Genomic DNA, 24,329 nt, shown 5'->3' on the forward strand with positions numbered 1-24,329 from the left:
AGAAAGGCCTCCCAGGCCAAGTGGCCAGCATGTGCCAAGGCCCAGAGGTGGCCATCAGAAAGCTCTGCGCTGGTTGCATGTTGTAACAGGGAGGCTGTGAGGCGGGCCCTGGGCCCTGTCCTGGAGGGCCTTGGGGCTAAGCTAAGGGGTTGGAGCTCGATCCGAAAGCTGGGTAAGCCACCGGCATTTTTAAACAGGGGTGTGACTGGATTACATTGGTCCTTCTGAATGACCCCTCTGGCTGCTGTGTGGAAGGTGGGTCAGAGGGCACAGAACTCACAGCAGAAAGGCCACGTGCAGGCACCAGCAGGAGAGCGCCCTGGTGGCTCGGACCCGGGTGGGAGCTCTGGGTGTGGGTCCGGGGGACGTAGCCAAGAGGTGCTGGGCTGTGACAGGCTGGAGGGGGCCTCGGCTGATGCCCGGCATTCTGGCTGGATGGCGGTGCCGTCACGGAATGGTTTGAAGGGAACATGGACTGAGATTTGGACACAGGGACCTCGTGGTTCTGTGGGCTGTCCACATGGAGGCCTCAGAGCTCAGGAGAGATTTCAGCTGGAGACAGGATTTGGGAGTCATGGAAGCCACAGAAGTGGGTGATGTCACCCAAGACCCCATGTGGGGTGGGGAGAACCAAGGCTGAGGGCAGAGCCAGGAAACACTCAGCCCCGGCGGGGGGCTAGGGGGGGGGGTGCTGAGAGAGAAAGGGGTTTGGAGAAGGACTAAGAGAGGCCAAAGCTGGGAGCAGCACCGGGAGAGGAGTCCTGGAGACCAGGGAAGGGGTGGCTGAAGGAGTGAGGGCAGCAGGGAGGGCAGGGAGGTTTCTGTGCTTGGGGCGGGCTCCATGCGGGAGGTGAGCCCTGAGAGCCAGGAGGAACAGACAGTGTTAGGGGGGAACCGAGCCAGGGCAGGAGGGACCCTGGACTGGGCACAGGGGCGGGCATGTTGGGGGCCCTGGGAGGACCCGGTTAGGCTGCAGTGGCACCTTCTCGTATGGGAGGACTGAGGGACAAGGCTGGAAGGACAGGGGTGGGGTGGCCAAATCGCGAATGGCCGGCTGAGGGTGCGCAGCGGAAGGCCACTGGCCGGGCCTGGCTTCTCTGCGTGGGGAAGAGCTGACCTCTGTCTGATCCAGAAAGTGGCACCAACTCTTACCCGGGTGCGGAGCGGGGCCTGTGTTCTCTCAGAGGCTGGGAGAGCCCCGGAGGGGGTGCCGGGGCTCAGGGGCTGTGCCGTGGTTCACTTGGTCACTGTATCACTTTATTGTGCCACATTGGAGACATGCACCCGGAGATGGGACGGTGCAGGGCCGGGGCCAGTTCTGCTTCGTGCTCAGATCCGGAGGCCCGGCCCCGGAGCATGTGGCGCCCTGAAGAAGGGCAGGCAGGGCTGTGTTCAGCCCCATCCCTGTGTCTAGCAGAGGGGACTCTGAGACAAGGTCCAGAGGAGTGTGCATCCTGGCCTTGCCCGGGACTCTGGAGAATTGGGGGCTCAAAAAGAGGGTTCCGTGACCCCTCACCCAGGGAGGTCTTAGCCCGTGTTGGAGGCTCGACCGGGGCAGTGTGGGCTAGCACGACTGTGCTGCTGCCCTGAGCGCTGTCCTCCGGGACCAGCACTGGGGAAGCAGTAGGAGCAAGATCTGTTTGGGACCCCGTCACTGCCCTCTCACTTATTCACTTATTCGCTCATTCATTTGTCCATTCCACACCTACTGGGCATCTACTCTAGGCCGGGTACCCGAGGCATCAGAGGTCATATGCACAATAGGTTGTGCCCACGGGAAGCACGAAGTCTAGGAAGGAGCCAGTCTGGGGCAGAGAGAAAGCCCAGAATTAGTCAGGAGGCCTGGATTCTGGGCCTGGGCTCGGCCAGTCCCTTCCTGGCGACTGTGTGCCAGGTGGCCTCAGAGTCAGCTGTCTGGGAGGCTCTTCTCACTTCAGACTCCCACGCGTGTCCTGGGAGTCATCCTCCCACTGGGGACCTCTGGCCAACGGGGTGAGGAGGGAGGTTTGGGGGAGCAGGTCCAGGCCTGCTGTGCAGTCAGCCAGCCAGTCTTGGGCTCCGTTTCTGCTCGTCCCCGTGAGCGACGACTTGTGTGTCTAGAGGGGTGTTGGGTGACTGCAGGCCTTGGTTTCCCGGCAGAAGAGAGGTTGGTCAGCATTCTGCACATGTGCGTGTGCATTTCTGTGTCGGCTCAGCTCTGGGGTGCGACAGCGTGTCCATCTGTGTGCACATGTGCGTGGGGGCACAGCAGCGCACCTGTGTGAGGTCGGGAGTGGATCTGCGAGTGTGTAGAGAACCACAGAAGCCTGGAAGGCGACTGACAATCACAGTGACAGTTCCAATGACAACAACAGTGGCTGTCACTGCGCTCAGCACTTCCCTACTGTGCATGTGTACTCCCCACAGCGATACGGCGAATGGGCAGCCCTCATGGAAAAGTAAGGCAAGGAGGCTCGGAGGAGCTGCCGTTAGTCCAGGGTCACCAGCCGGTAAGTGGCAGAGCCGGGATCTGAATCCAGGCAGCTGGCTCCAAGGTCCTGCTCTGGGCCACTCAGTCTGAGGCCTGTGTGTTTAGGAGAGGAGCAAGCACAGGCCTGAGAGAGCAGATGGCTCAGGTGGGGTCAGAGAGAGTCGACTGGTGTGGGTGTGTGTGTATGTGTGTGTGTATATGTGTATGTGTGTCTGTGTGTACATGTGTGTGCATGTGTGTGTGTGTGTGTGTGTGTGTGTTGCACGCACTGGCTGGGCCATAACAGCAGGTGTGCCCACAGGGCGTGGCATGGTTAACCAAGTATTTCAGTTCAGGGTGAAGCTGAGACCTTCCTTGGTCAAGGGGCTGGAAAGAGGGAAAATGGACGGGCATATTTTTCCTTTTTTTTTAGTCTGTAGAGAGTCCTGAGCTTGACTTTGTGGGGGCTCCCACACCTGGCTGCAGCTGGAATTACAGTTGGTGGTACTCCCTCCATCCCCCGACCCCCAACTAGATTGAATGCTTAGGGCAGGCAGGAAGTCTCTATAGCAGCGGTTCTCAACCTGTGGGTCGCGACCCCTTTGGGAGTTGAATGACCTTTTCACAGGGGTCGCCTAAGCCCATCGGAAAACACATATATAATTACATATTGTTTTTGTGATTAATCACTATGCTTTAATTATGTTCAATTTGTAACAACGAAAATACATCCTGCATATCAGATATTTACATTACGATTCATAACAGTAGCAACATTACAGTTATGAAGTAGCAACGAAAACAATGTTATGGTTGGGGGTCACTGTATTAAAGGGCCGCGGCATGAGGAAGGTTGAGAACCGCTGCTCTATAGGCACTCTGTGCAAGGAATCCCTCCCTCCCAGACCTAGCTTGTCTGCGCAGTCTCCTCATAGCAGCCGTCCTTAAAGATACAGGCACCTGTAACCCTGTCACCGGCCCCCGTGAGGAGCAGGGACGAGGATGCTGTGGGGCCTGGCACACGTTTAGACCAGGCACCCAGGAGTGGTTGGGGTGCGTGCCATGATACTTCCGCTGCTTTTCCTTACACACACCTGGGTTCTTCGCTGGGAATTGAAGGTGCGAATTGGAAGTGGCTGGGAAAGCGAGGGCAGGGGGAGAGTGTCGGTCAGCGTGTGATTTGGGGGCGGATGTTTGCCAGGTCATCTCTGGCTGATAACACAGCAGTCAGCATTCCCGGAGCCCATGGACATTTGCTGGCTCCACGAGGACATTGCCCTGCCAAGTGCCAGGCAGTTCACAGGGGCCGAGGGACGAAGGCAAACAATGTGGCTTTCAGAGCTTGCAGTCAAGAGGGGTGGGGTGCAGCGTGTAGACCTGAGGTTCATGATCAAGGGCCCGGGAGGCACAGAGAGCTCTTCTTTGCCAGGAACAGGGAGGCTGCCTGGCAAACGGGAGAGTCTCCCAGCGGGGATGCTCCGGCTGCGGTTGGAGCAATCGCAGGTGGCACTGGCCGGAAGGGCAGGAGCATGCTGGGAGTGAACCCCCCTGGCAGCAGACCAAACTCTGGCTGTTAAGCTCGAGCCGTCCACACATGCGTGATGGGAGCTGTGGGCACCTGTGGGTGCCTCTGTCCCTGGTGACTCGGGGTGGGCCTTACACCCCACCCTCAGCGCTGACAGCAGCAGCTCGGACAGATCCTAGTCTTGACCAAAAAGCAGCTGGAAGGCGAACCAGGGCGAGGGCAGAGACAGTCCCGTCAGAGTACCCTCTCGCCACCCCTCTCCGCGGGAGGCTCCTGGGTCCCTGGGCCCCCATTTGACATCGCAAGGGGACACTGGAGCTGAGTGTCCCGGGGCCCTCCCCCTTCGGCCCTCTAGCAGCTGGCCCGGCCCGTCTTCACTGCCCCACCGGAAGCTACTTAAACTGGCCTCCGTCCCGGGCAGAAGTAGGGGTCAGGACGGGAGGAGTCTGGTGACACCCACGCCACCATTTCCATCCCCACACGCCTGGGACCCTCGGTCCCATGTGCCCTTTTCCCTCTGAGGGCACAAGGCCAGGAGGGCACAAGTTAGGATTCTTCCTTGCGGCTCCACCTTGGCGAGGACGGGGAAGCCACTGTGGAGGAATGATTTCTGTGTGCCCACCTCCTGCCAACCTCTGTCCTCACGAGTGATTTAAGGACAATAAAGCAGCTTGCAGGCTGTGTGCTCCGGGCGGTGCTGTTCTAAGCGCTCTGCGTATTACAGCATCTAACCCCGGTAGCCACCTGAGGTGGGAGGTGGGAGCACTGCATCCCAGATGTCACCCCGCATCACAGATGAGGAGGCTCAGGGGGGTGAAGGCAGTCGCTTGCTTGCGGTCACCCAGGTAGTGAGTGGTGGCGCTGGGATTCAACCGGGAGCAGTTGGACGCCAGAATCCTGCCCTTTTGAGAGTCACGGAAACCCTGGCACCGCCTGAGATGGCCGGGTGCGGGCGGAGGGGGTGCGGGCGCGCGCGCTAGACCCCAGGAGGCCAGCTGGGGAGACAGGTGGGGAGCAGCTGCCCGACACATGGCAGGGGCAGCTGCAGAGCAGGATTCCCCGCGAGAGGGAACCCCGAGCCGGGCGGGCTGAGCCGGGCGGCTTCCTGCCGGGGCGGAGGCCAGGTCTCTGCGCGGAGGCGGCGGAGCGAAGGGCCGGGGAGGAGGCGCGAGCCGGTCCCGCGGCAGGACCAGGGCGGGGTGGCCCGCACCCCCTGCCCCTGCCCCCCCCCCCCCCCGGCGCCGTCGCCGCGGGCTGTGCGCGGTGGGTGGTCCCCGAGACGGAGCTGTCCAGTCTGTGCCTGACAACTCTTTCCCCTCCACTCTCTTGGTCTCTTTCAGTTGGAGGAGGACAGACTCTCGGGGCACTCCCTCCCGCGGTACAGCCCCCTGCGACGACTGGCGTCCTCCGTGTTCTCCTCCTCCACGCTGGAGACCGAGCATTACCCGCACCCCGGCGGCGGCGGCTCCTCGGGCTCCTCCGGTTCCCTCATTCAGCGCAGCCGCTCGGCGGAGAGCAGCCCCGTGCGGGCGCCCCACCGGCGCCACGCGCCCCTCGCCGCCGGCAACCACAGACTCGTGCCCTCGGTGCTCCGCATCTCGCGGTCCCAGCTGCAGCAGGTGTGGGCCCGCTTCACCCACAAGACCTAGGCCGGGCCCCCCCCCTCCTGGAGGGGGCAGGTGGGGGGGGTGGGGAGCAGACAGAGACCATGGTTCCTTCCCAGGACGCAATAATCACCCTCACACGCCCCGTGCGCCCCACCGTGCAATACAGCCCCCCAGCGCTGGCCCCCGGTACTGTAACGCCCGCCCCCACGGCGCCTCCGGGGCCAGCCAGGTGGTGCAGGGAGGGGCGGTGCTGTCTGCGCAGTTTCAGGGACGGGGCAGGGGTACTTGGCTGGAGCCACAGTGAGTCCAGAGTCCGGTAGAAACCCAGCGGCAGGGCCACGAGGCCTGCTGGGTCAGCGGCGGTCTGGCATGGGTTACCCTGTTTAATCTGTGATCTCTTGGCGTGGCCGGGCCCGGTCCACCCCGAGGGGGTGGCAGAGCTGGGCCTCCCCGTGGGGTGTGAATGCCCATCTGTCTGCGTGGGGCAAGGCGGTGGCCCTGCGTCTGAGAGGGGGGCCTGGCAGCCAGTTGGGGGTCGGGTGGGGCGTGCCTCTAGGCTCGGTGATACGGGGAAGCAGCCCTGCGACCCAGCAAGCCTTTCCCAGGCGGACAGCGTCCCTGCCTCCCACACTCAGATCCAGGAGGCCCGAGCTCCGCCCACTTGGCTGCCCTTGCCAAGGCGCGTGCCCTCACCCACCGCGGCGTGGCCTGGCCCAGCTCCTTGGGAGCTGAGGATGGATGAGTGGAGCTGGGAGCTGGAGCCAGGGGCGCAGGGCCTGGTCTGGAAGTAGTGACAGGGAGGGGGTCGTTAAGGACGAGAGGACCTGTGAACTCAGGACAAGCCCCACCCCTGCCCTCTCAGGGGCAGCTCCTTCCTGTAGGTGCTCCCCCAAGCTGGCTGGTCCCAAGGGGGCCACGGGGAAGTCAGAGCACAGGGAGGCAGAGCAGACGGGGATCTGGAGATGGGGGGTGGGGATGCCAGACTGCTCATGCCCTTTCTGCCCATTTCTCAGCCCCTAACCTGGCACTGCGGGGACCCCCAAGGTTCCCTTTTTCATTCCCGTCCATGCCAGCCAGCACCTGTCCCCCGAGGCAATGAGGTGGTGACGATGAAGGCACCAGGAAGGACAATGCCTATACAGGGAGGGAAGGAAGGGCGGCCTGAGGGTTTGCAAAGGTGTGTTGTGTGAGGCTGTGTGTGCCTGCGCGCATGTCTGCTCTCTCGTGTGCTTCTATGTGAGCACTTGTTGCGTGGCAGGGCCGCCGTGGGTGGCCGCACTGCACAGTCCCGTGTGTGGGTGTGTTTGAGTGTGCACGTGTGTGTTAGGGAATCAGAAGGATGTCTGTGCAGTCCTTGATGGTTTCCGACGTTCCCACGCTCATCCTGGCTCCTCTCTCTATGCTCCTCCCCCGGACCTCTGCTTCCCTCCCACTCCACTCCCTTCACCTCCCCAGCTCTCTCTGATTGGAGTAGAGCCCTCAGAGGCCCGGGGTGCCATAGTGGGTGGGTGGCCATAGCAGTGCCCTCCCGGAAGGCCAGCATTGTGGTGTGACTCATCCACGTGAGCTATGCACACACCCACCTCACTCCTGTCCCCCAAATCCACCCCCGCCATGTCTGGGCCGGAGCGCTTCCCCCCATCTAGGAATGAAACTTGTGCCCCCCCCCCCCAGTTCTGGCTGCTAAGTTCAGGCTATTTTGGGTGCAGACGGTAGAGGAGGGGTCAGGGTAGAGCCTTCTCCAGAAGGGACAGAAAACACAAGCACAAAGGTGAGGGGTGGGATGAGCAGGAGCCCCTCCCGCCTTCCCCTCCGGCCGCCCCCTGGCCTCCCCGCTAGGGGCAGGCGGTGCAGTGAAGGGGAGTCGGTCCACCAGCCACCCCAAGGTCAGCAGCAGTGGGGGCAGCGCCCGCTCTCTGGGGTTAGATGAAGCCAAGCATTCCCTTCCAGAGGGCTCCCCCACCGGACCCCGAGCACAGCTCCCACCAGTGACGTGCACCCTGAGGTACTCGAAGACCCCAAAGTGCCTTGTGACTAATCAGACAGTGGCACTACCTTCAGCCTTGTTTTAGCATCAAGTACATGTACTGTTTCCAAAGCCTTTGGAGGTGGCGGATCCATCCCGAAGGCCGCTGAATCCACACACACACACACACACACACACACACACACACACATGCGCGCATACACGCACACGCTCACACACACACGCACACCAGAACCGGTGCCTGTGGGTGTGGGTGTGTCCTTTAAAGATTATGATTCAAAACATGTTGTCCTTGGAGGGACACTCTTTTGCATGCCCTCTAGGGGGGGTGGGGAGAGTGTCTTATAAGCCATACGCTCTGAGCAGACTGGAGGTTACTGGATCTGTTACTATCTTTTGAGGGTGGCTTTGACTTTTGGAAACAGCTGAGGCCATTGGAAGCCACATGTTCAAGTTCACGTGCAGCTTGGCAGAACCCTGCCTGGATTGGAGCTGAGTGGCCAGGCCCCAGGCTGGGCAGGGAAGTGTGAGCCTGCCATGTGGTCAGGCTCCTTTCTGGAGGTTTTCCCTTCCCGAGAGGAGAAGGCTCTCTGCCCCGGGAGAGGGACAGCTCCCCGGGCTCAGCTCTGCAAAGAGGCCGCCTCCGTCATACTTCACAGTCACACCCAGCCTGCTGGAGTGGCTTCCGGTTATTTATTTTTTATTCCATTTAACAGTCACTGGCACCCAGGGCTTATTTTGTGCCAGGCAGTGGTCTAAGCACTTTACAAAATTAACTCATTTAACCCTCATAATAGCCTACGAAGTAGATCCCAGTATTGTCTGCAGTTAATGGATTAATTAGAATATTTAATTTACAAAAACATTTAAAAAAATAACCCCTGCCAATGCCGAATAACCAAGGTCTTGTTTGATAGTTTTAAAGCATTTCGGTCTATTGACCGTCCTTCCTGGTCGGCCCCTCCCCACCCCATCTAGTAAGAAGGGAGTTGTCTGTGAGCCAGACTCGGATGGTGTCCAGGGGGGTCACTCCAGAGTACTGGGGTCGGTTGAAATCGCAGAGCCTGTCTCTCCAGAGACCCCAATCTCTCCATTCCCCACTCCCCCCGCCCCCTGCCCAAGCATCCCCTGGCAGCTCTGGGCTGAGGTGGCTGAGTAAGAGTTATAGTGGAGAAAGCAGATGCTCAAAACCCTGACCTCGGGGGTCACGGTGGGACCCTTGTGGCTGGGCTCATCGACAGGGCAGGTCCTGACGTTGGTGAGCACTGACCGTGGGATTTAAGCTGAGTGTCAAGTGCCCAGCGTGTCAGGGAGTGGGCAGATGCAGGGACAGTGGTAAAAGGGGGCCCACCACACCATCCTTTGCTCAGGCAATTGTTGCTGAAATCTCCAATTTTTTTACGTGAAGTCTCCCAATTTTTAATTATTGGCATCTAACTTAAAAAACGACAACCGCTTTTTAAAGAAAAATCACCATGTGAGCCAAACAAAACCAGTTTACAGGCAGAGACCCCAAACTCAGTTTGCCGCTGTGAGCCCGAGCACAGTGGACCTCCCTCTGTCCAAGGCTGCGGCTCTCACAGCGTCAGGCGGGCTTCCTAGAGCGAGGGGTGCGGTGCGCTGAGTGTGTGTGTGTGTGTGTGTGTGTGTGTGTGTGTGTGTTTGCGCGCGCGCACGCCTGAGTGTGGGGGCCACTGGACTTGTTCGTGGTGAGAAGGGCATAGGACCAGTATTTTCTCTGTGGGACAGAACCCCGAGTCGGTGAAAAATGCTCTAGTAAATTCTCCATAATGAATAGACCCTCCACACACTCAAGGCAGCTTGGGTCACAGCAATAACTACTTAACATTCTCCCAGCCAGAGCACCCCACGCCCAGCAACCTCCCTCTGCACCTCCACTTTTGGGGAAATGGGCCTAAAGCTGCCCATGGGGGTGATGGCATCTCTGAGCCACGCTGGCACATTAACTCCTGCTTCCCCAGCCAAGGGGGGCGGGCCTCTCCAACCCATTCACCATTCCTCTCCTCTGCCCCACCTAGGTCCCTTTTTCTGGGGCGGGGTGGTGCTTCTGCCAGGCAGGGGCCGGGGAGCCTGGGCTACTGGGGTGAGCAGGAGCTGTGTCAATGTGTCTGTATTGGGTGGCCAGGGGAGGGGACCATGCTTAGGGAGGGTGTGGGTGCCCCTGGTTGTGGGAGCACGGAGACTGCTGTGTCCCCTGCCATCCGCGGGTTGATGGAAACATAGACCCCTAAGGAGGGCCTGAACCCCACCCCACCCCACCCCACCCCAAACTCCACTGAGATCCCAACCTGAAGGGCAGGAATCGGCCACCCTCATGGGCAGACCTTGGTAACGGAGTGTGGCCAATCACTCTCCTAAGTTGGGTGGCATGTCCCCAAAGCTCACACTATTCCCACTAGGAGCAGAGGTGCCCCCGGGCCGGTGGGCCCGCCTCTGGAAATATTCCAGCAACCTCTCCCTAAGGGAGAACTCCCGGCCTGAGGGCAGTCCCTCAGATGTCCCAATGGTTCCCACACCACCGTGGGCTCCCTGCCCCGGGAAAGAGCTGAGAAGCGCGCGCGGGAGGGGGGGGGGGGACAACGACACCCAAAGGAGCACGGGAACCTCCCACACCCGTCTTTCCACTTGGTTCCACCGTCTGTTCCCCGCGTACCCTCTTTTCTCCCTGCACAGGCGGGGGGAGGGCGCGGGGCGGGGTCCCTTCGCCACACTGACCGGCCACGCACGCACTCCGTAGCTGTGCGCACACGCCGTCCGGACAGCAGACTAGCAGCCCCGCCAGGGAGCGCACAGGCCCGGCTCCCGGCCCCCCTCGCCGGTTCCCAAGGGTACCGGGACCCCAAGCCTCACGGTCCGCCCGCCCTCGTCCGCCGCCGTCGCACACGAATGTACGCTCCGTCTTCCTAACTCGCTGCTGCGCGCCCCCCGGGGACTTGGGCCCTGGCCCCGCCCCCAGCCGCGAGCTGCCTGCTGCTAACACTCCACCTGGGCTGGCACCCCCTGCGCCCCGACGTCGCTCGGTCAGTCCTTGGTTGCTTTCCCCTCCGCCGGCGCCCTGGCCTCGGGGTGAGGGGGATGCTGGAGTGAGGCTCGCCCCCCAGGGCTTCCAGGTCGGGGCTGGGAGGGGGAGCTGGCCGGTTCTCCGGCTCCAAGAACCCCCGTCGCCCCACCCCTGCCTCCCTTACCTCACCGCCCCCGGCTGTCCCCCACTCCCCACATCACTGGCCTTGCAATTGGATGCCAAAGAGCCCAGATTGAGGGGGGAGCCGAGCTTTGAGCCTAGGTCTCTCAGAGCCACCCAAACCCCCTTTCGCCCGCGCCCCAGCGTCCGTGTCTCCTGCCCCACCCCACTCCATCACTGAGCGCCCTGGGGAGGGGGGACCTCAAACTTGCCCCCACTTCCGGCACTCCTCCCTCCCCACCTCCGAAAATAAAACTCAGGGACCAACATCTGCTTCCTTTGCACTTGCTCCGCCGACCCCTCCCCTCACTGGGAGGGGTTTCCGCGGGGGAGGAGGCGGGTTCGGGGCTCTGTGGCTGACTATTGGGCAGGAGAGAGCTGGCCCCTGCCCCCTGCCCCCGGCCCCTGCCCCCTGCCCCCTGCCCCTTGCCCCCTGAGAGGTGGGACTGGTGGGATGGGGGGAGCTCAGCCCCTTCCCTCCAAGGACCAAGGAGGCGCTCGCTGATGGCGGCGGAGAGGGGAGCGAGGGATGGGAAAGGGGTGGCGAGAGGACCCTCCGGACCCCAGCTGGTTTATCCCCGCCTCCCGCCCGTCGTCAATCCCCGCCCGTTTTGTACTGCAATAATCCTGTATTATAGCTTGCACTGTTCCCCGACCCCGGCAAGCATGCACGAAAACTCAAAACCACACGCGCGAAGATGGGACGCTTTTTCCTCTCCGGGTGCGTCCTCCGTGGGCCGCGGCGTCGGGCCGGCCGGGTGGAGGCGCATGCACTGAGCCCGCCCCTCGGCTGCGAGTACTGTACACATCCAACACTTGAAACCGACACGCACACGCGCGGCGCCGCCACGGGGTGGGGCACGGACACACGGACACGCACCCACGCGCGCACGGGCGGGGGTGGGGGCGCCCCGCCGTCACACGTCGCTGTGCGAGGGATCTTGTGCCTTTTTCAGTCCCTGTATGTTAATCAGACAATCCGGAGAGCTTGTGTACTACCAAATCCTGATTAAAGACGCCTTCCAGGAACTGCGCCTCGCCTGCTTTCTTTCACCCACCTCCTTCCTAACCCACCCCTCATGCAGACCCTAAGGCTGGGGTCAGGGGAGGGCAGAGGGCAGAGGGCAGAGGGCAGGGGCTAGTCTTTTGCTGACTCAGGGATCTTGTGGGGTCAAATTCCAGATCAATGGATCCAGTCCCACCCCTACCTCCACCCGCAGCTAAGACCTAGGCTGATGGGGAGGGGGAGGGGGAGGGGGACGGGAAGGGGTCCCCAGGAGGCTTCAGCTTGGTGGGGCTGGAGCAACTCTCCCCGCTGGCTGTCTCCTTTCATCCTCCCGAGGAGAGGCTTGGGCTGGACTCTGGTCTCTGGGGCCCTCCTCCAAACCGTCAGCTTGCCATCTTGCCAAGGCCAGGAGGAGAAGTAAGGGGGGGAGCACTGATAGTTCCTACATGGATCAGACGGTCCAGTCCGTGGGTGCGGTGGGGTGGGAAGCTAGGACGCCAGGGAGCTCTGTGCGGTGTCCCTCCGCAGGCCTTCCCCTGGGTCTCTGCTCCGAGGGGAGGTCTGAGTAGCTCTGGCCTGCGGAGAAGGGTCTGTTGAGGGGGATCATGAGGGAGTGGGGGTGCGAGGATAGCATGTGGGTTGAAGGAGGACTAGGCCAACAAGGAGGTGGGGACATGGAGAGGATGGCGCAGACGTCTGAGATTGCAGGGGTGGGACTTCTGCTGGCACAGTGCCCCAAGAGGTAGACACCCTTCTCCTCCGGCCTGAAGCAAGTGTGGGGGCAGAGGCAGGCAAGTCAGAGCTGCGTTTCTGACTCCAGAGCATTTCAGAGAGCCCCCGGGCTGCCAGCTCCTTGCCTTGGGGCAGGCAGGAACGGGTGGGGCCAGAGACCTGGAGATCAAGTGTGTGGAGATGTGCATAGGTCTAAGGCAGGCAGCCACCTTCCCAGGTCATCTCACCCTTCTAAAGCCAGACAGCCAGTGGGTCCAGGCTGCCTGATGCTACTTGAGCCAGTTAAGCAGAGACAGGGTTGAATCCTATATGAGCGTTTATTCCAATAATGTGGGCAGTAGGGGAGAGCAGCAGGTCACCCAGGAAAACCTGCTCGACCCTCCCCATACGCCAGCTGCTTATACTGGGTAGAAGGGCAACGATGACACGGATGAATAGGAATTACAGGCATGGGGAAGTAGGCAACGTATAATGGTTACAGGTTACAGGCAATACGGGCCGTGTGTGTGTGTGTGTGTGTGTGTGTGTGTGTGTGTGTGTTTGTCTCGCGCGCGGGTCCAAGGTTGTTAATCTTCCCAGGATTCTGGGCAGTTCTCAGAAAAGGAGGATGGACTTCATTCCGATGTTAGCTCCCATGTCCCGGGGCACACAGCTCTCGGCCAGTTTTCTCTAATCAGAACAGAACCGTCATGGTTAACAGAGCGAGCATGGTTCATATTTCTTATTGTTATAGCTGGTCCCCACTATCCTATTTCTGCCCCTAACGCTTCCACTCAGAGGACTGTCTGGCCAGTGAGCCTGGGGCGGAGGAACAGGGGGAAGCTCTTAGCTTGACGGGTGTGGCTTGAGAGTAGACACTCAGACAGACCAGTAAAGAATCTGGGAAAGATGGGGGTTGGCAGAGGAGGCTACACTGTTGACGTCTCATCTCCAATTTTCAGGCTGGGCCATGATGGCAAAGGGGCATTGCCCCTGGGGAGGAGGGCGACAGGAGGTGTGCACCTGGTGGCTGAAGGGGGGGGGGGGGCACCGCTGTGAGAGGCACAAAGCCCTCCCCACCCCCACGGGGAGGGAAGGGAGGACGTTAGGCTCACTCTCCCATTTTTTGTCACTCAGCACCCCCCCTTCTTCGACCTTGAGACCCGTGTGCTGATGTGCAGTGTGCAGGGCTGGGCTTGGCCCGGGTCCAGGCAGGAGAGCTGCTCAGTGCGCCCTGCTGGGCGTGTGTGTGTGTGTGTGTGTGTGTGTGTGTGTGTAGTAGCCTGTCCCCAGTGCCCGTGTCAGAGGAGTCAGGGCTGAGGAGGGTTCAGTTTTGCTGTTGGTAGGGAAGATCAGAGTCTGTCTGCCTGCCTCTCTTTCCTGCTGACTGGAGAAAACATGAACTTGGGCTGGGCTCTGAAGCTAGTGAGGCCGTAGCCCTCTGGTCTGGGCTCAGTGGGGGCAGGGAGAGGGCTGGGCTTTCATTCTCTCTGTCTCAGCTCCAATGGCCGCCTCCTCTCCTACTGCCATCCACCCTTCTGACATTTGCCTTTTGCCAACTTTAGTAGAATCACTGGTAGCTTTAAACAGACAGATTTCTGAGCCTCATCTCTGACCTACAGACTTGGGGGGGGGGGGTAGGACTCTGTATTTGTAAGAAGCACCCCCAGAGCCTGGCTGGTGTGGTTGAGCATCGACCTATGAACCAGGAGGTCACAGTTCAATTCCTGGTCAGGGCACATGCCTTGGTTTTGGGCTTGATCCCCCTTGTGGGGCGCGCAGGAAACAGCCAATCAATGATTCTCTCTCATCATTGATGTTTCTATCTCTCTCTCACTCTCCCTTCCACTCTGAAATCAATAAATATTATTTTTAAAAAAGAAGAAGCACTGACAGGTAATGCTGTGCAAACCAGGCTGGAGAGCACAATGAACAAACTGGAATCGTAAAGGTCGCTGCCCTGGAAAGGGAGCAGGCAGGCGGGAGCTTTGGGACTCCTGCATCCCCTGCTGACACCCTGCACTCTTGCTTCCCTCTGAGCTGGGATGGGGGTGTCATGGCTGGTCCCCTTCCATGGTGTTCTCAGCCTCCAGGGCCAAGCACACAGAGGCTATCTAGTGGTTGCTGGCTGATAGGTGAGCACTGGATTGCATGGGTGAATGAATGAATGAATGAATGCTCATTGGGCTCAGGCATCCAGGAGAGGCCTGGAGAGAGGGAGGGAGGACTTCCCCCATGGAGCCAGATACGGAGGGCAGAGGGATTCTGAAACAGAAAACCCAGCATGCCCAGGAGGAGGTGGGCTTGGCAGGGATCTGTGGGACAAGGCTGCCCCACTGTGAGGTTCACAGCCCTTCCTGCTAAAGGGCAGAGGGTCCCAGGTTTCCCTGCTGGGGCCGGGCAGGGGAGGGGAGAGGGAGGACGGTGAGGCAGTGGAAGGAGTTCTGGGCCACCTGGTTGATGGGTTCTGTGACTTGGGCATGTCAATCCCTCTTTCCAGGCCTCGGTTTCCCAGCCTGATGTTATCACCAATGACTGATGTTCAGTTCTCCTTCCTCCTTCCTCCCGTGTAGTGGGAGAGGAGGGCTTTCAGATGGCATGGGAGAAGACTCCAGCTGGGATCAGCTAAATGGGCGCTGTGAAAAGCAGGTCCACCCGCTGGATGGGGCTTTGTCAGAGATCCAGGCCCTGGCCAGAGGGCAGAGTGGTTCTGCCAGGGATGCCCTATGTGTCAGAGGTGGGGCAGGGCAAATAGGCAGAGGTTCTGCTGAGAAAGGATGCCTGGGTTGAAGGGCGTCCCTGCCAGGTGGGATGTGTCTGGTGCTGGGTGGGTGCGTTCTGAGCTGGACAGGAGGGAGACCTGACCAGAGCTCTGCCTCTCTCCGCCTGCCCTGGCTGTCAGTGCCGGCACCTGCCCGGTGGTCCCCACAAACCCAGGAGCTCACAGCAACCCCCTCCACCTCTGCCCAGTCATCTTCTCTAACCTTGATGTTGGAAACGAAACATGGCTAAGGGACCCAACGCCAGGCCTGGCACAGAAGCAGTGTTAATGTTTGCTAAGTGAATTAATAAATTAATGAATAATGAGAACGGTGCAGAAAAAGAAAACAATTGCTGGAGACTTCCAGCCGGATATATGAAGGGGACAGTGCTCGAAGGAAGCTCCCTGTCCAGCTCAAACAGGGTGTGCCGGGGTCCTGTCTGGGTCTGATGCTGCCATGTCTTGCATCAGTTTCCCGCCCCCCTCCCCAAGCCCCCCCAGCAAGTCCTCACCGAGTGTCTGGCTGTGAGGGAGATGATGGCAGCTGGGGGTGGTAGAAAGCAGAGACAGCTGTGGGCAGGTCCTCGGCCTGGGGGTTTCCTCTCCCCTCCACCAGCCTTTGGGCTGTTTGCACAAAGGCCTCCCTTCCTTTGCCCACCACTCTACCCCCCCCCGCCCCCATAGATGTGGTATCTGGGTGTTTCTGGGGTCAGGGATAGAAGCAATGATCTCCAAATCAGAGTAGGGGGTGGGTGGGAGGGAGCTAACATTTATCAAGAAACTGCTACATGCCAGACCCATTGCTCACACGGCTTCATTTATGATCACAGCCTTTGCAGAGTGTGCATCGTCCCCACTTTGTTTCCTAATATAGAGATTGCACACTCCATGAACACTGGGACCACGTCTATCTTATTCACGGCATTCACAGGTTCAGGACTTTGAATGAATGAATGAATGAATGAATGACCCTCAAGGGGCTTAGCGTTTGTGGAGAGAGCGAACTGTGTAAACACCTGCTTGTGGAATAGAGGGGGAAGGGTCGCTAACGGAAGGGTGTGGGAAACAAGTAAAAAGGAGGCTGTGAAGTCGGCTTGGTGGGTGGACAGGAAGGCTTTGGAGAGAGGAGCTGTGCGAGCAGGTCCTGGAAGAAGAACGGGGATTTTTCACGTGAATAGAGCGGGTGAGAAGGAACCGGGGCAGAGGAAACTGCCTTGGGAAAGGCACAGAAATGTGAGATGCATGACCCACTTAGGGAACATGGTGGCATCTGAGTGGCTGGGCTGTAGGGCGGGGGATCAGAGGTTGCTGCTAGAAGTGAGGTTGGAGCAGAAGATAGGAGCCAGATGATGGTGCGGAGGGGGGTAGGGGGCAGTGTGAAGCAGAGAGAGATGGGATTCGATTTAAGTTTCAGGGAGATCCCTTGGCAGCCATGGGATGGATGGATGGGCAGTGTGGGATGGAGGAAGCAGGCCAGTGGCCAGGGAACCACCAGGCAAGACAGGGCTGTGCCCAGGGGGCTGGGGCAGCAGACGCAGATGTGTGAGCGAGGACTTGGCAGGACTCCTGGGAGTCTGGACGGCCCTGAAGGTGTTGGGAGGGTCAGGGTCTCTCTGGGGCTCTGGATGGGCTGTGTCTGGAAGATGGAGGCCAAGTCTGTTCAAAAGGCTAACACCGTGCTGGGCACTGTTCGCACCATCAGCCTGGAACAGAGCCACGCCAGCCTGATGGCCCGCCTGTGGGTGCCCGGGGGGTGTGGATTGACAGGGCCGAGCTGGAGAAGATGCAGCAGCTGCGTTCTGATCAGGTGGCCAGGCCTTTCCAGTCTGGAAGGAAGGAGGCGGGGGGAGAGGTGGCAGGAGTCTTAGGAAACTAGACAGGGCCATCAAATTGCCAAGGACGCTCTACAACAGCGGTTCTCAACCTGTGGGTCACGACCCCTTTGGCGGTCGAATGACCCTTTCACAGGGGTCGCCTAAGACCATCAGAAAACACATATATAATTACATATTGTTTTTGTGATTCATCACTATGCTTTAATTATGTTCAATTCGTAACAATGAAAATACATTCTGCATATCAGATATTTACACTGCGATTCATTACAGTAGCAACATTACAGTTATGAAGTAGCAACGAAAATAATGTTATGGTTGGGGTCACCACAACATGAGGAACTGTATGAAAGGGTCTCGGCATGAGGAAGGTGGAGAACCGCTGCTGTACAAAGCTTCAAAGGGGAAAACTTAATTAAGTGAAAAGAAACCGCCTTCACAGGTGGGCTGTGAATTCCGGGGGAAGTGTGGGCTGCTAGCCCGGTAGAGGGGTGGGTGGGAGGACAGGGTCCTGGAGCCCCAGTGGCCCAGCCTGCACTGGGGGCTGGGGGACAGCCTGGACGTTGCCTGTCCCGCACAGGCCCTGGGCTTTGGGCAGCCAGCTCCTGGCTGCAGAGGAACTATGCCGCGAGGAGGCGGTGAGGGCCCCTCTTTGGACCTGGTTTCCTCATCGGTAAAAGGGAGGGTTAATCTGCCTGGCAATGGTCATTTTATTCTACTGATTGAACTAGCGTGGCTCTGGGGTTGGGGATGCACGTGGTGAGGTGAGGAGAGGAGTGGGGAAATGGGAGGCTGAGAAACAGAAAAGCCCCCAGGATCAGGGCCTGGGACCTCAGGGGACCCGGAGCATGGATACAACCATTCATCGGAGACCCTAGGTCCTGGGGATAGAGCAGTGAGCCCAACAGACCCAGTGCCTGCCCTCAGGAGCTCACTGTGGACACACCCGGGCCCGTGGGCCTCTCAGCTGGGGCTGCAGTCAGGTCTTCTCAGGCCCCGGAGGGGGTGGCCTCAGCCGGTCCCTGTGTGTGCCCCTTGCAGGTGTTCTCCGTGGCGCCCCCATTTGAGGTGAACGGTCTCCCACGAGCTGTGCCTCTGAGCCTGCCCTACCAGGACTTCAAGAAAGACCTCTCCGACTACCGCGAACGGGCGCGGCTGCTCCACCGGGTCCGGAGAGTGGGCTTCTCGCACATGCTCCTCGCCACCCCCCAGATCCCGCTGACTCCTGTTCAGCCTCAAGCTAATGGGAAGGAGGGAGAGGAGGAGGACGAGGAAGAAGATGAAGAAGAGGAAGAGGAGGAGGAAGAGGAGGAGGACGAGGAGGAAGAGGAGGAAGAGGAGGACGAGGAGGACGAGGAAGAGGTGGAGGACGTGGAGGAGGAGGCAATAGCCCTGGGGGAGGCACTGGGGCCTCGCAGTGGCTCCAGCAGTGAGGGGAGCGAGAGGAGCACTGACCGGAGCCAGGAGGGCGCCCCGTCCACGCTGCTGGCTGATGACCAGAAGGAGTCCAGGGGCCGGGCCTCCATGGCTGACGGGGACCTGGAGCCTGAGGAGGGCTCCAAAACGCTGGTGCTCGTCTCCCCTGGTGACATGAAGAAGTCGCCTGTCACTGCCGACCTGGCCCCTGACCCTGACCTGGGCACCCTGGCTGCCCTCACTCCTCAGAACGAGCGGCCCCAGCCCACCGGCAGCCAGCTGGACGTGTCTGAGCCAGGCACCCTGTCCTCCATCCTCAAGTCTGAGCCCAAGCCCCCCGGGCCTGGGACAGGGCTGGGGACCGGGGCAGTCACCACAGGGGCAGGGGGAGTGGCAGTCACCTCCTCACCCTTCACCAAAGTTGAGAGGACCTTTGTCCACATTGCAGAGAAAACCCACCTCAACGTCATGTCTTCCGGTGGGCAAGCCTCACGGCCTGAGGAGCTCAGCTCTGGGGGCGAGCTGGGCCTGGAGGTGCCCTCTGAGGGGAGGGCTGCAGAGGAGGGGACCTCTGTGCCCCTGGAGAATGGTATTCCCCAGTCAGGGCTGGAGAGCTGTGCCCTGCCTGGCCCTCCTGGGGACACCCCCATGGAGGTGGCCATGGACTCACTGCCCAGTGGATCACCCCTTGTCGATGGGCCAGCCCCAGCATCCCCGCTGGAACCAGACCCCGAGAAACTGGCCACCATCTCCCCCAGCCACCGTGCCATGCCAGGCCCTCGCTGCAGGAGCCGCATCCCTGTGCTGCTGTCGGAGGAGGACACTGGTTCGGAGCCCTCAGGTTCACTGTCGGCCAAAGAGCGGTGGAGCAAGCGGGGGAGACCCCAGCAGGACCTGGCCCGGCTGGTGATGGAGAAGAGGCAGGGCCGCCTGCTGCTGCGGCTGGCCTCTGGGGCCTCCTCCTCCTCCAGCGAGGAGCAGCGCCGCGCCTCTGAGACGCTCTCGGGCACAGGCTCCGAGGAGGACATGCCGGCCTCTGAGCCCTCGGTGCCCAGGAAGGCCGGGCGGGCGGCTGCCACCCGGAGCCGGATTCCCCGCCCCATCAGCATCCGCATGCCCACGCCTGCCCCAGCCCAGCAGTCCCCTGGCAGACCCCATGGTGCGGCCCCAGCATCGGACACAGCCATCACCAGCAGGTGAGAAACCACCGCCAGCCCCAGGGTGGGCAGAGGGCGACCACAGAAGACCTGCACCAGCAGGGGCTTCCCCAGGCTAAGGTCAGGGGCTATCGAAGACTCAGGAAGGCCCCTCGAATGTACCTCCTGTCCACCACCAACTGAGTCTCTCTTCTGACTCCGTTCCCAGTCCTGTCCCTGGGCTCAAGGGGGTGGAGACAGTGAGCAGGCCTGGAGGGGTGCCAGGGAGGCCAGGTTTGGGAAAGGCTGACTGGGGCCTCTGGTGTGTCATGGGGCGTTTGAAGCCAAAGGAGAAAGCTCAGAATAGTCAGGAGGAAACTTCATTCACATGAACATAAACAAGGGTATATTACAGAGCAGAATGTAAAATCCATGGGAATTTGAAAGATGAAATAGAGATGCCGAAGAAAGCCTGCAGGGAGCAGCCGCGGAGTGTGGGGCCCCTAGAAGTCCCGCCCCGGGCAATCGGCTCAGTTTATTTCTGTGTCAGGTCTCAACCAGGTCTGTGGATACAAGGCTCTAGGGCTCAGCGCGATTCTGAAAATGTCTCTGCTTCTCCCCTCCTCCTCCCGCAGGCTCCAGCTGCAGAAGCCTCCAGGGTCGGCCACTGCTGCCGACTTCCGTCCCAAACAGCCCCTTGGCCGGGGCCAGGGCCCAGGGCGAGGCCAAGCCAGCACCAGGCCCCCAGCCCCGCGCAGTCCGGGCCTCCCTGCCTCCACCGCGCGCAATTCCAGCGCGTCCCCCCGCAGCCAGTCCCTGTCCCGCAAAGAGAGCCCCTCACCCTCGCACCAGGCCCGGCCTGGAGGGCCCCCACCCCGAGGCGCTTCACAGGCCCGGGCCGAGCCTGATGGCACCCCCTCCCTAGGGGGGCCCAAGAAAGGACCCAGAGGGAAACTCCAGACTCAGCGCGCAGCAACCAAAGGCCGGGCAGGTGTCGCGGAGGGCCGGGCCGGGGCCAGATAATGACGCGCGGGCTCTCTGTGGGCCCCCACCCTCACTCCAGCCCCCAACCCGCAGCCGGCCACACTGGATCAGCTCCCAGCACAGCCTTATGCGCCCGACGCGCCACCCGCGGCCCCAGCTTCCTGCCTGCACCCGCCGTGCTCGCCCCAGCCAGGCTCCACCGGTGGGGGCACCTCGCCGCAGGGGTAGAGCTCGCCTCCCTTCCTTCCCCAGTCACCTCCCGCCTCCTGCCGCCCCTCCGCCGGAAGGCTCAGCCACTCTTCTCGGAGGACCCCGCTCATCGGGACAGCCCGCTCTCCCGCCAGGCCTCTGCTGCTCTCCTTGCTCCACCCGACACACCTCTGCTTACACCTCCTACAGAGCCTTTCCCTCCTCCCAACCCTCTTCCAGCCAAAGCCCCCCTTTCAGAAAGGCAGCCTCAATTTCCCCAAGTGGGGGCTCCAGCCTCCCCAAGAGGCCAGCCCCACAGTCCCCTGGGAAGGACCACTTCTCAGCTGCGAGTCTTGGGGCTGGGGAGGTGGGACCTAGGGCCATTGGTCTACTCAGGTGTGAGGGGGCAGGTATGACCTGCCCCGCAGCTCCATGCTGGACACCCTGTGGGAGGCAGTGAGCAGTGTGGGGGCTGCTCTAAAGTGCAAGTTCCCCCACCCCCTGTATTTGGGTGGGGCCCCAGTGGGAGCCACAGGGTGTGGGCTGCCTGCCTGGGCCTGTATTTCCCAGTGGGAAGTCGGAGGAAGGGCTTTAAAGAAGTTTCACTGGTCCTTGGCCCCCATCTAGTGCTCAGGACCCCTCAGCATCCGGAATTCCTTATCGCCATCTAACTCAATCTTGCCTCCTGCAGTCTCAGCCAACTCCCTTCTCTCCTGGGTTCAGTGGAGGTGGAGAGTGGCTGCTCATCATCTCTCGCTGGCCCTTTGGAGATTCAGGGACACAGTTCTGGCCAGGCCACCCTCCCTGTTCTCCTGGCTGTGACCATCATGTCCCCCTGTGGGCAGAGAGAGCAGAAACAGACAGACAGACAGATGACAGCTGGCCCCTGGACTCAAGGCAGAAAGGCCCTTCTAACTTCCAGATTATATGCTTGTGTGATGGGTCCAGCCCAAGTCCTCTCCTCCCCAGCTCACCCTTAGCTCATCCCTCTTGTCATAATCCCACACCATGCAGCCGAGCTGTCCCTGCAGAGATGTGAGGACTGCTCTGCTCCGTGAATGATATGGGGCCTCCTCCTCGGTCTGGCTCCTGCATAGCTCTCCCCCCGGCTCATCACAAGCCTCAACTGCCCACATCTGGGCCGACCAGTACACTGGCTGCAGAAGGGACAGCCAACCCTGCTTATCTGGGACAGGTCCTGGCAGGCCTCCTCCATGCTCAGCACCCACAGCCTCTGTCCCCTGACCTGCCCCTTCTGTTTTACCCTGGGTCATGGAGAACAAGGCCGACAACCAGGGAAAGAGGAAGAAAGGCCCCTGCTATGCCCCAGTGATCTGGCAGCACCCAGCCACCATCGCTTGAAAGGATGCCCACGAGGAAGGTGATGCCTGCTGAAGCCCTTCATGGAGAGGCAGCAGGCTTGGGCAGCTGCTTCCATGCCGAGGTGGTGGCATCTCTGCAGACCAGCCTAGGGGAGGACTCCAGGGTGGACAGCCCCCGAGGTCCACCCCACGCTGACGCAGAAGCTCCCAGAACACTCAGGAAACCTCTCTGGACAGAGCCCTCTTTGTCAACCCGAGACCCTCCCAAGACCTCTACTGCCCTCTGGGTCCAGCAGAGGGGGTGGAGGAGGGGCCATGCCCTCCCACCTAGAGCTTCTCTGAATGACAATCAGCTCCTGCCAGGTGGGGACCAGGGCATGACCCCTGGTACCCAGGTCCTGGGCCTGCTCCTTGCTACCAACCGAACTGTGAATGTAGGGCCCCAGCCTCACCCCTGCCCCAGGACCAACAACACCCTGGTTTGGTGTTGGGAGGAAAAGGGGGTGACCTGAGAGAGCCCAGGCCCATCCTACTGTCCTGCTTCACCCCGCACCGAAGGTGGGCAGAGCTGCAAAATCCTGTCTGTCCTTGGGAAACCAGACCTCCCCAGGGCTCCTAACTGACCTCAGGCCTCTGCGTCATTGAATGTCACCAGAGTTGGGAAGGAGGAGCAGGGGTGAGTGTGGGAGGAGGCTAGAGGATTCTGCTTCTCTCCCCAGGAAGGATCCAAGGCAGAGGAAACCATGTCTCCCAGTGCCCCACCCCCAGCTGCAGCCTCTTCTCCCTTGAGCACCATCCCCTCCACCAAGCTCTGCAGGTCCTGAGCCCCTTCTCTGTCAGAGGGTCACACCACCACCACCACCGCACTCCAGCACTTCCTCATGACAGCCCCTGTCACTGGCTCAGATGCGGGGCTGCCCACCCCAGACATGCCTTCCCTCCCCAGCCTCACTGTGCACCAAGAGGGTGCAGGAGATGTACCCCAGGCACATGGGCGCCCCCTTCCCAGCTCCTCACAGGGGCCTGGCTTGCTCCGTCTTCTCTGGGGACCGGCCCCGGTGGGCTGGGGTTGGGGTCAGGGAGTTGCCCTCCCCTTCTCCAGGGAAGCCACAGAAGAATGTTTACATGCCAAACAGAATGTAACACCCGCCCCCAGTCACTGCATGGCCTCTGCCCACCCCACACCTGTCCACCCCTACCCCAACATCCAGGAAGCCGCTGTCATGATTAGATCGGGTCTCAGAGGGAAGTAGCCATCACACCATTAAAAAGCCTGTGGACCTTTCTTTCTGTTGGCCTGGACTCTTCTTCCTTTGGGGGAGAGGGCAGAGACCAGGCCCCGGGCTGGGGCGGGCAGGAGAGAAGAGCACAAGTTGGTGGGCAAGTGTGGCTGTGGACGGACTGTCATGGAGGCGGACTGTCTCTACCCGCAGAAATGGAAGCTTGGAGGATGCAGGTAACCTGCTCAGGGTCGCACTGGTGGGAGGGACTTCCTGCTGCCTCTGATGGCAAAGCTGCGCCCTCTCCGCTCGCTTGGCTGTCTGACCAAGGGCCAGAGACTCTCAGTCTAGCTTTGTGCAGAGAGGAAGGGAGGAAAAATTGTCAGTGCCCAGAAGTTAACAGATAAAAATGAGTGTGTTTGGAAAACCATGAAGTACAACAGCTCACAGGCAAGGAAGGACAATGGTCACTATTCTAGCAAAATCTATGAAAATCACAAATGGACGTAGCCTGTGGCTCAGCCCTCCTAGAAAGGTATCCTACACTCACAAGATTGAGTGTCTAAAAGTATTCATTGCAGCATTCTCTGTATAGTTCCACAAAGCCTCACCTCACTTCTGAAGCCCAAAAAGTTCTGAAAACTGGAAGTCTTTCCATTATTTTGGCACAAGTCTCTGACAAGACTATTTGTAGTCTTTTTTTAAAAAAAAATTATATTTTTTTCCTTTAAAAAAATTTTATTGTTGTTGATTTCAGAGAGGAAAGGAGAGGGTTAGAGAGAAACATCAATGATGAGAGAGAATCTTTGATCGGCTGCCTCCTGCACACCCCCCACCGGGGATCAAGTCCAAAACCCAGGCATGTACCTGACCGGAAATCGAACTGAGTCCTCCTGGTTATAGGTGAACCCTCAAACATTGAGCCAAACTGGCCGGGCTACAGTCATTGTTAATTCCACTTATCATACATGTTTGCAGT

The 24,329-nt window shown here is 60.1% G+C and overlaps 1 protein-coding gene across 1 annotated transcript in view; it reads left to right on the plus strand.

Moving 5' to 3' along the window:
- The window catches only part of TTBK1 (tau tubulin kinase 1), a 40,856-nt gene extending 17,441 nt beyond the window's left edge, over positions 1-23,415 (plus strand). The window contains exons 14-16 of the mRNA XM_081094291.1: positions 5,315-5,593; positions 18,125-19,695; positions 20,271-23,415. Of these exons, the coding sequence (XP_080950417.1) occupies positions 5,315-5,593; positions 18,125-19,695; positions 20,271-20,658 (2,238 nt within the window). The 3' untranslated portion in view covers positions 20,659-23,415. The remainder of the gene's footprint in view (positions 1-5,314; positions 5,594-18,124; positions 19,696-20,270) is intronic.
- Positions 23,416-24,329: the final 914 nt, after the last annotated feature.

Source organism: Myotis nattereri (assembly GCF_964212035.1).
Source record: "Myotis nattereri genome assembly, chromosome: 6".
In the NCBI taxonomy this organism is placed as follows: Eukaryota; Metazoa; Chordata; class Mammalia; order Chiroptera; family Vespertilionidae; genus Myotis; species Myotis nattereri.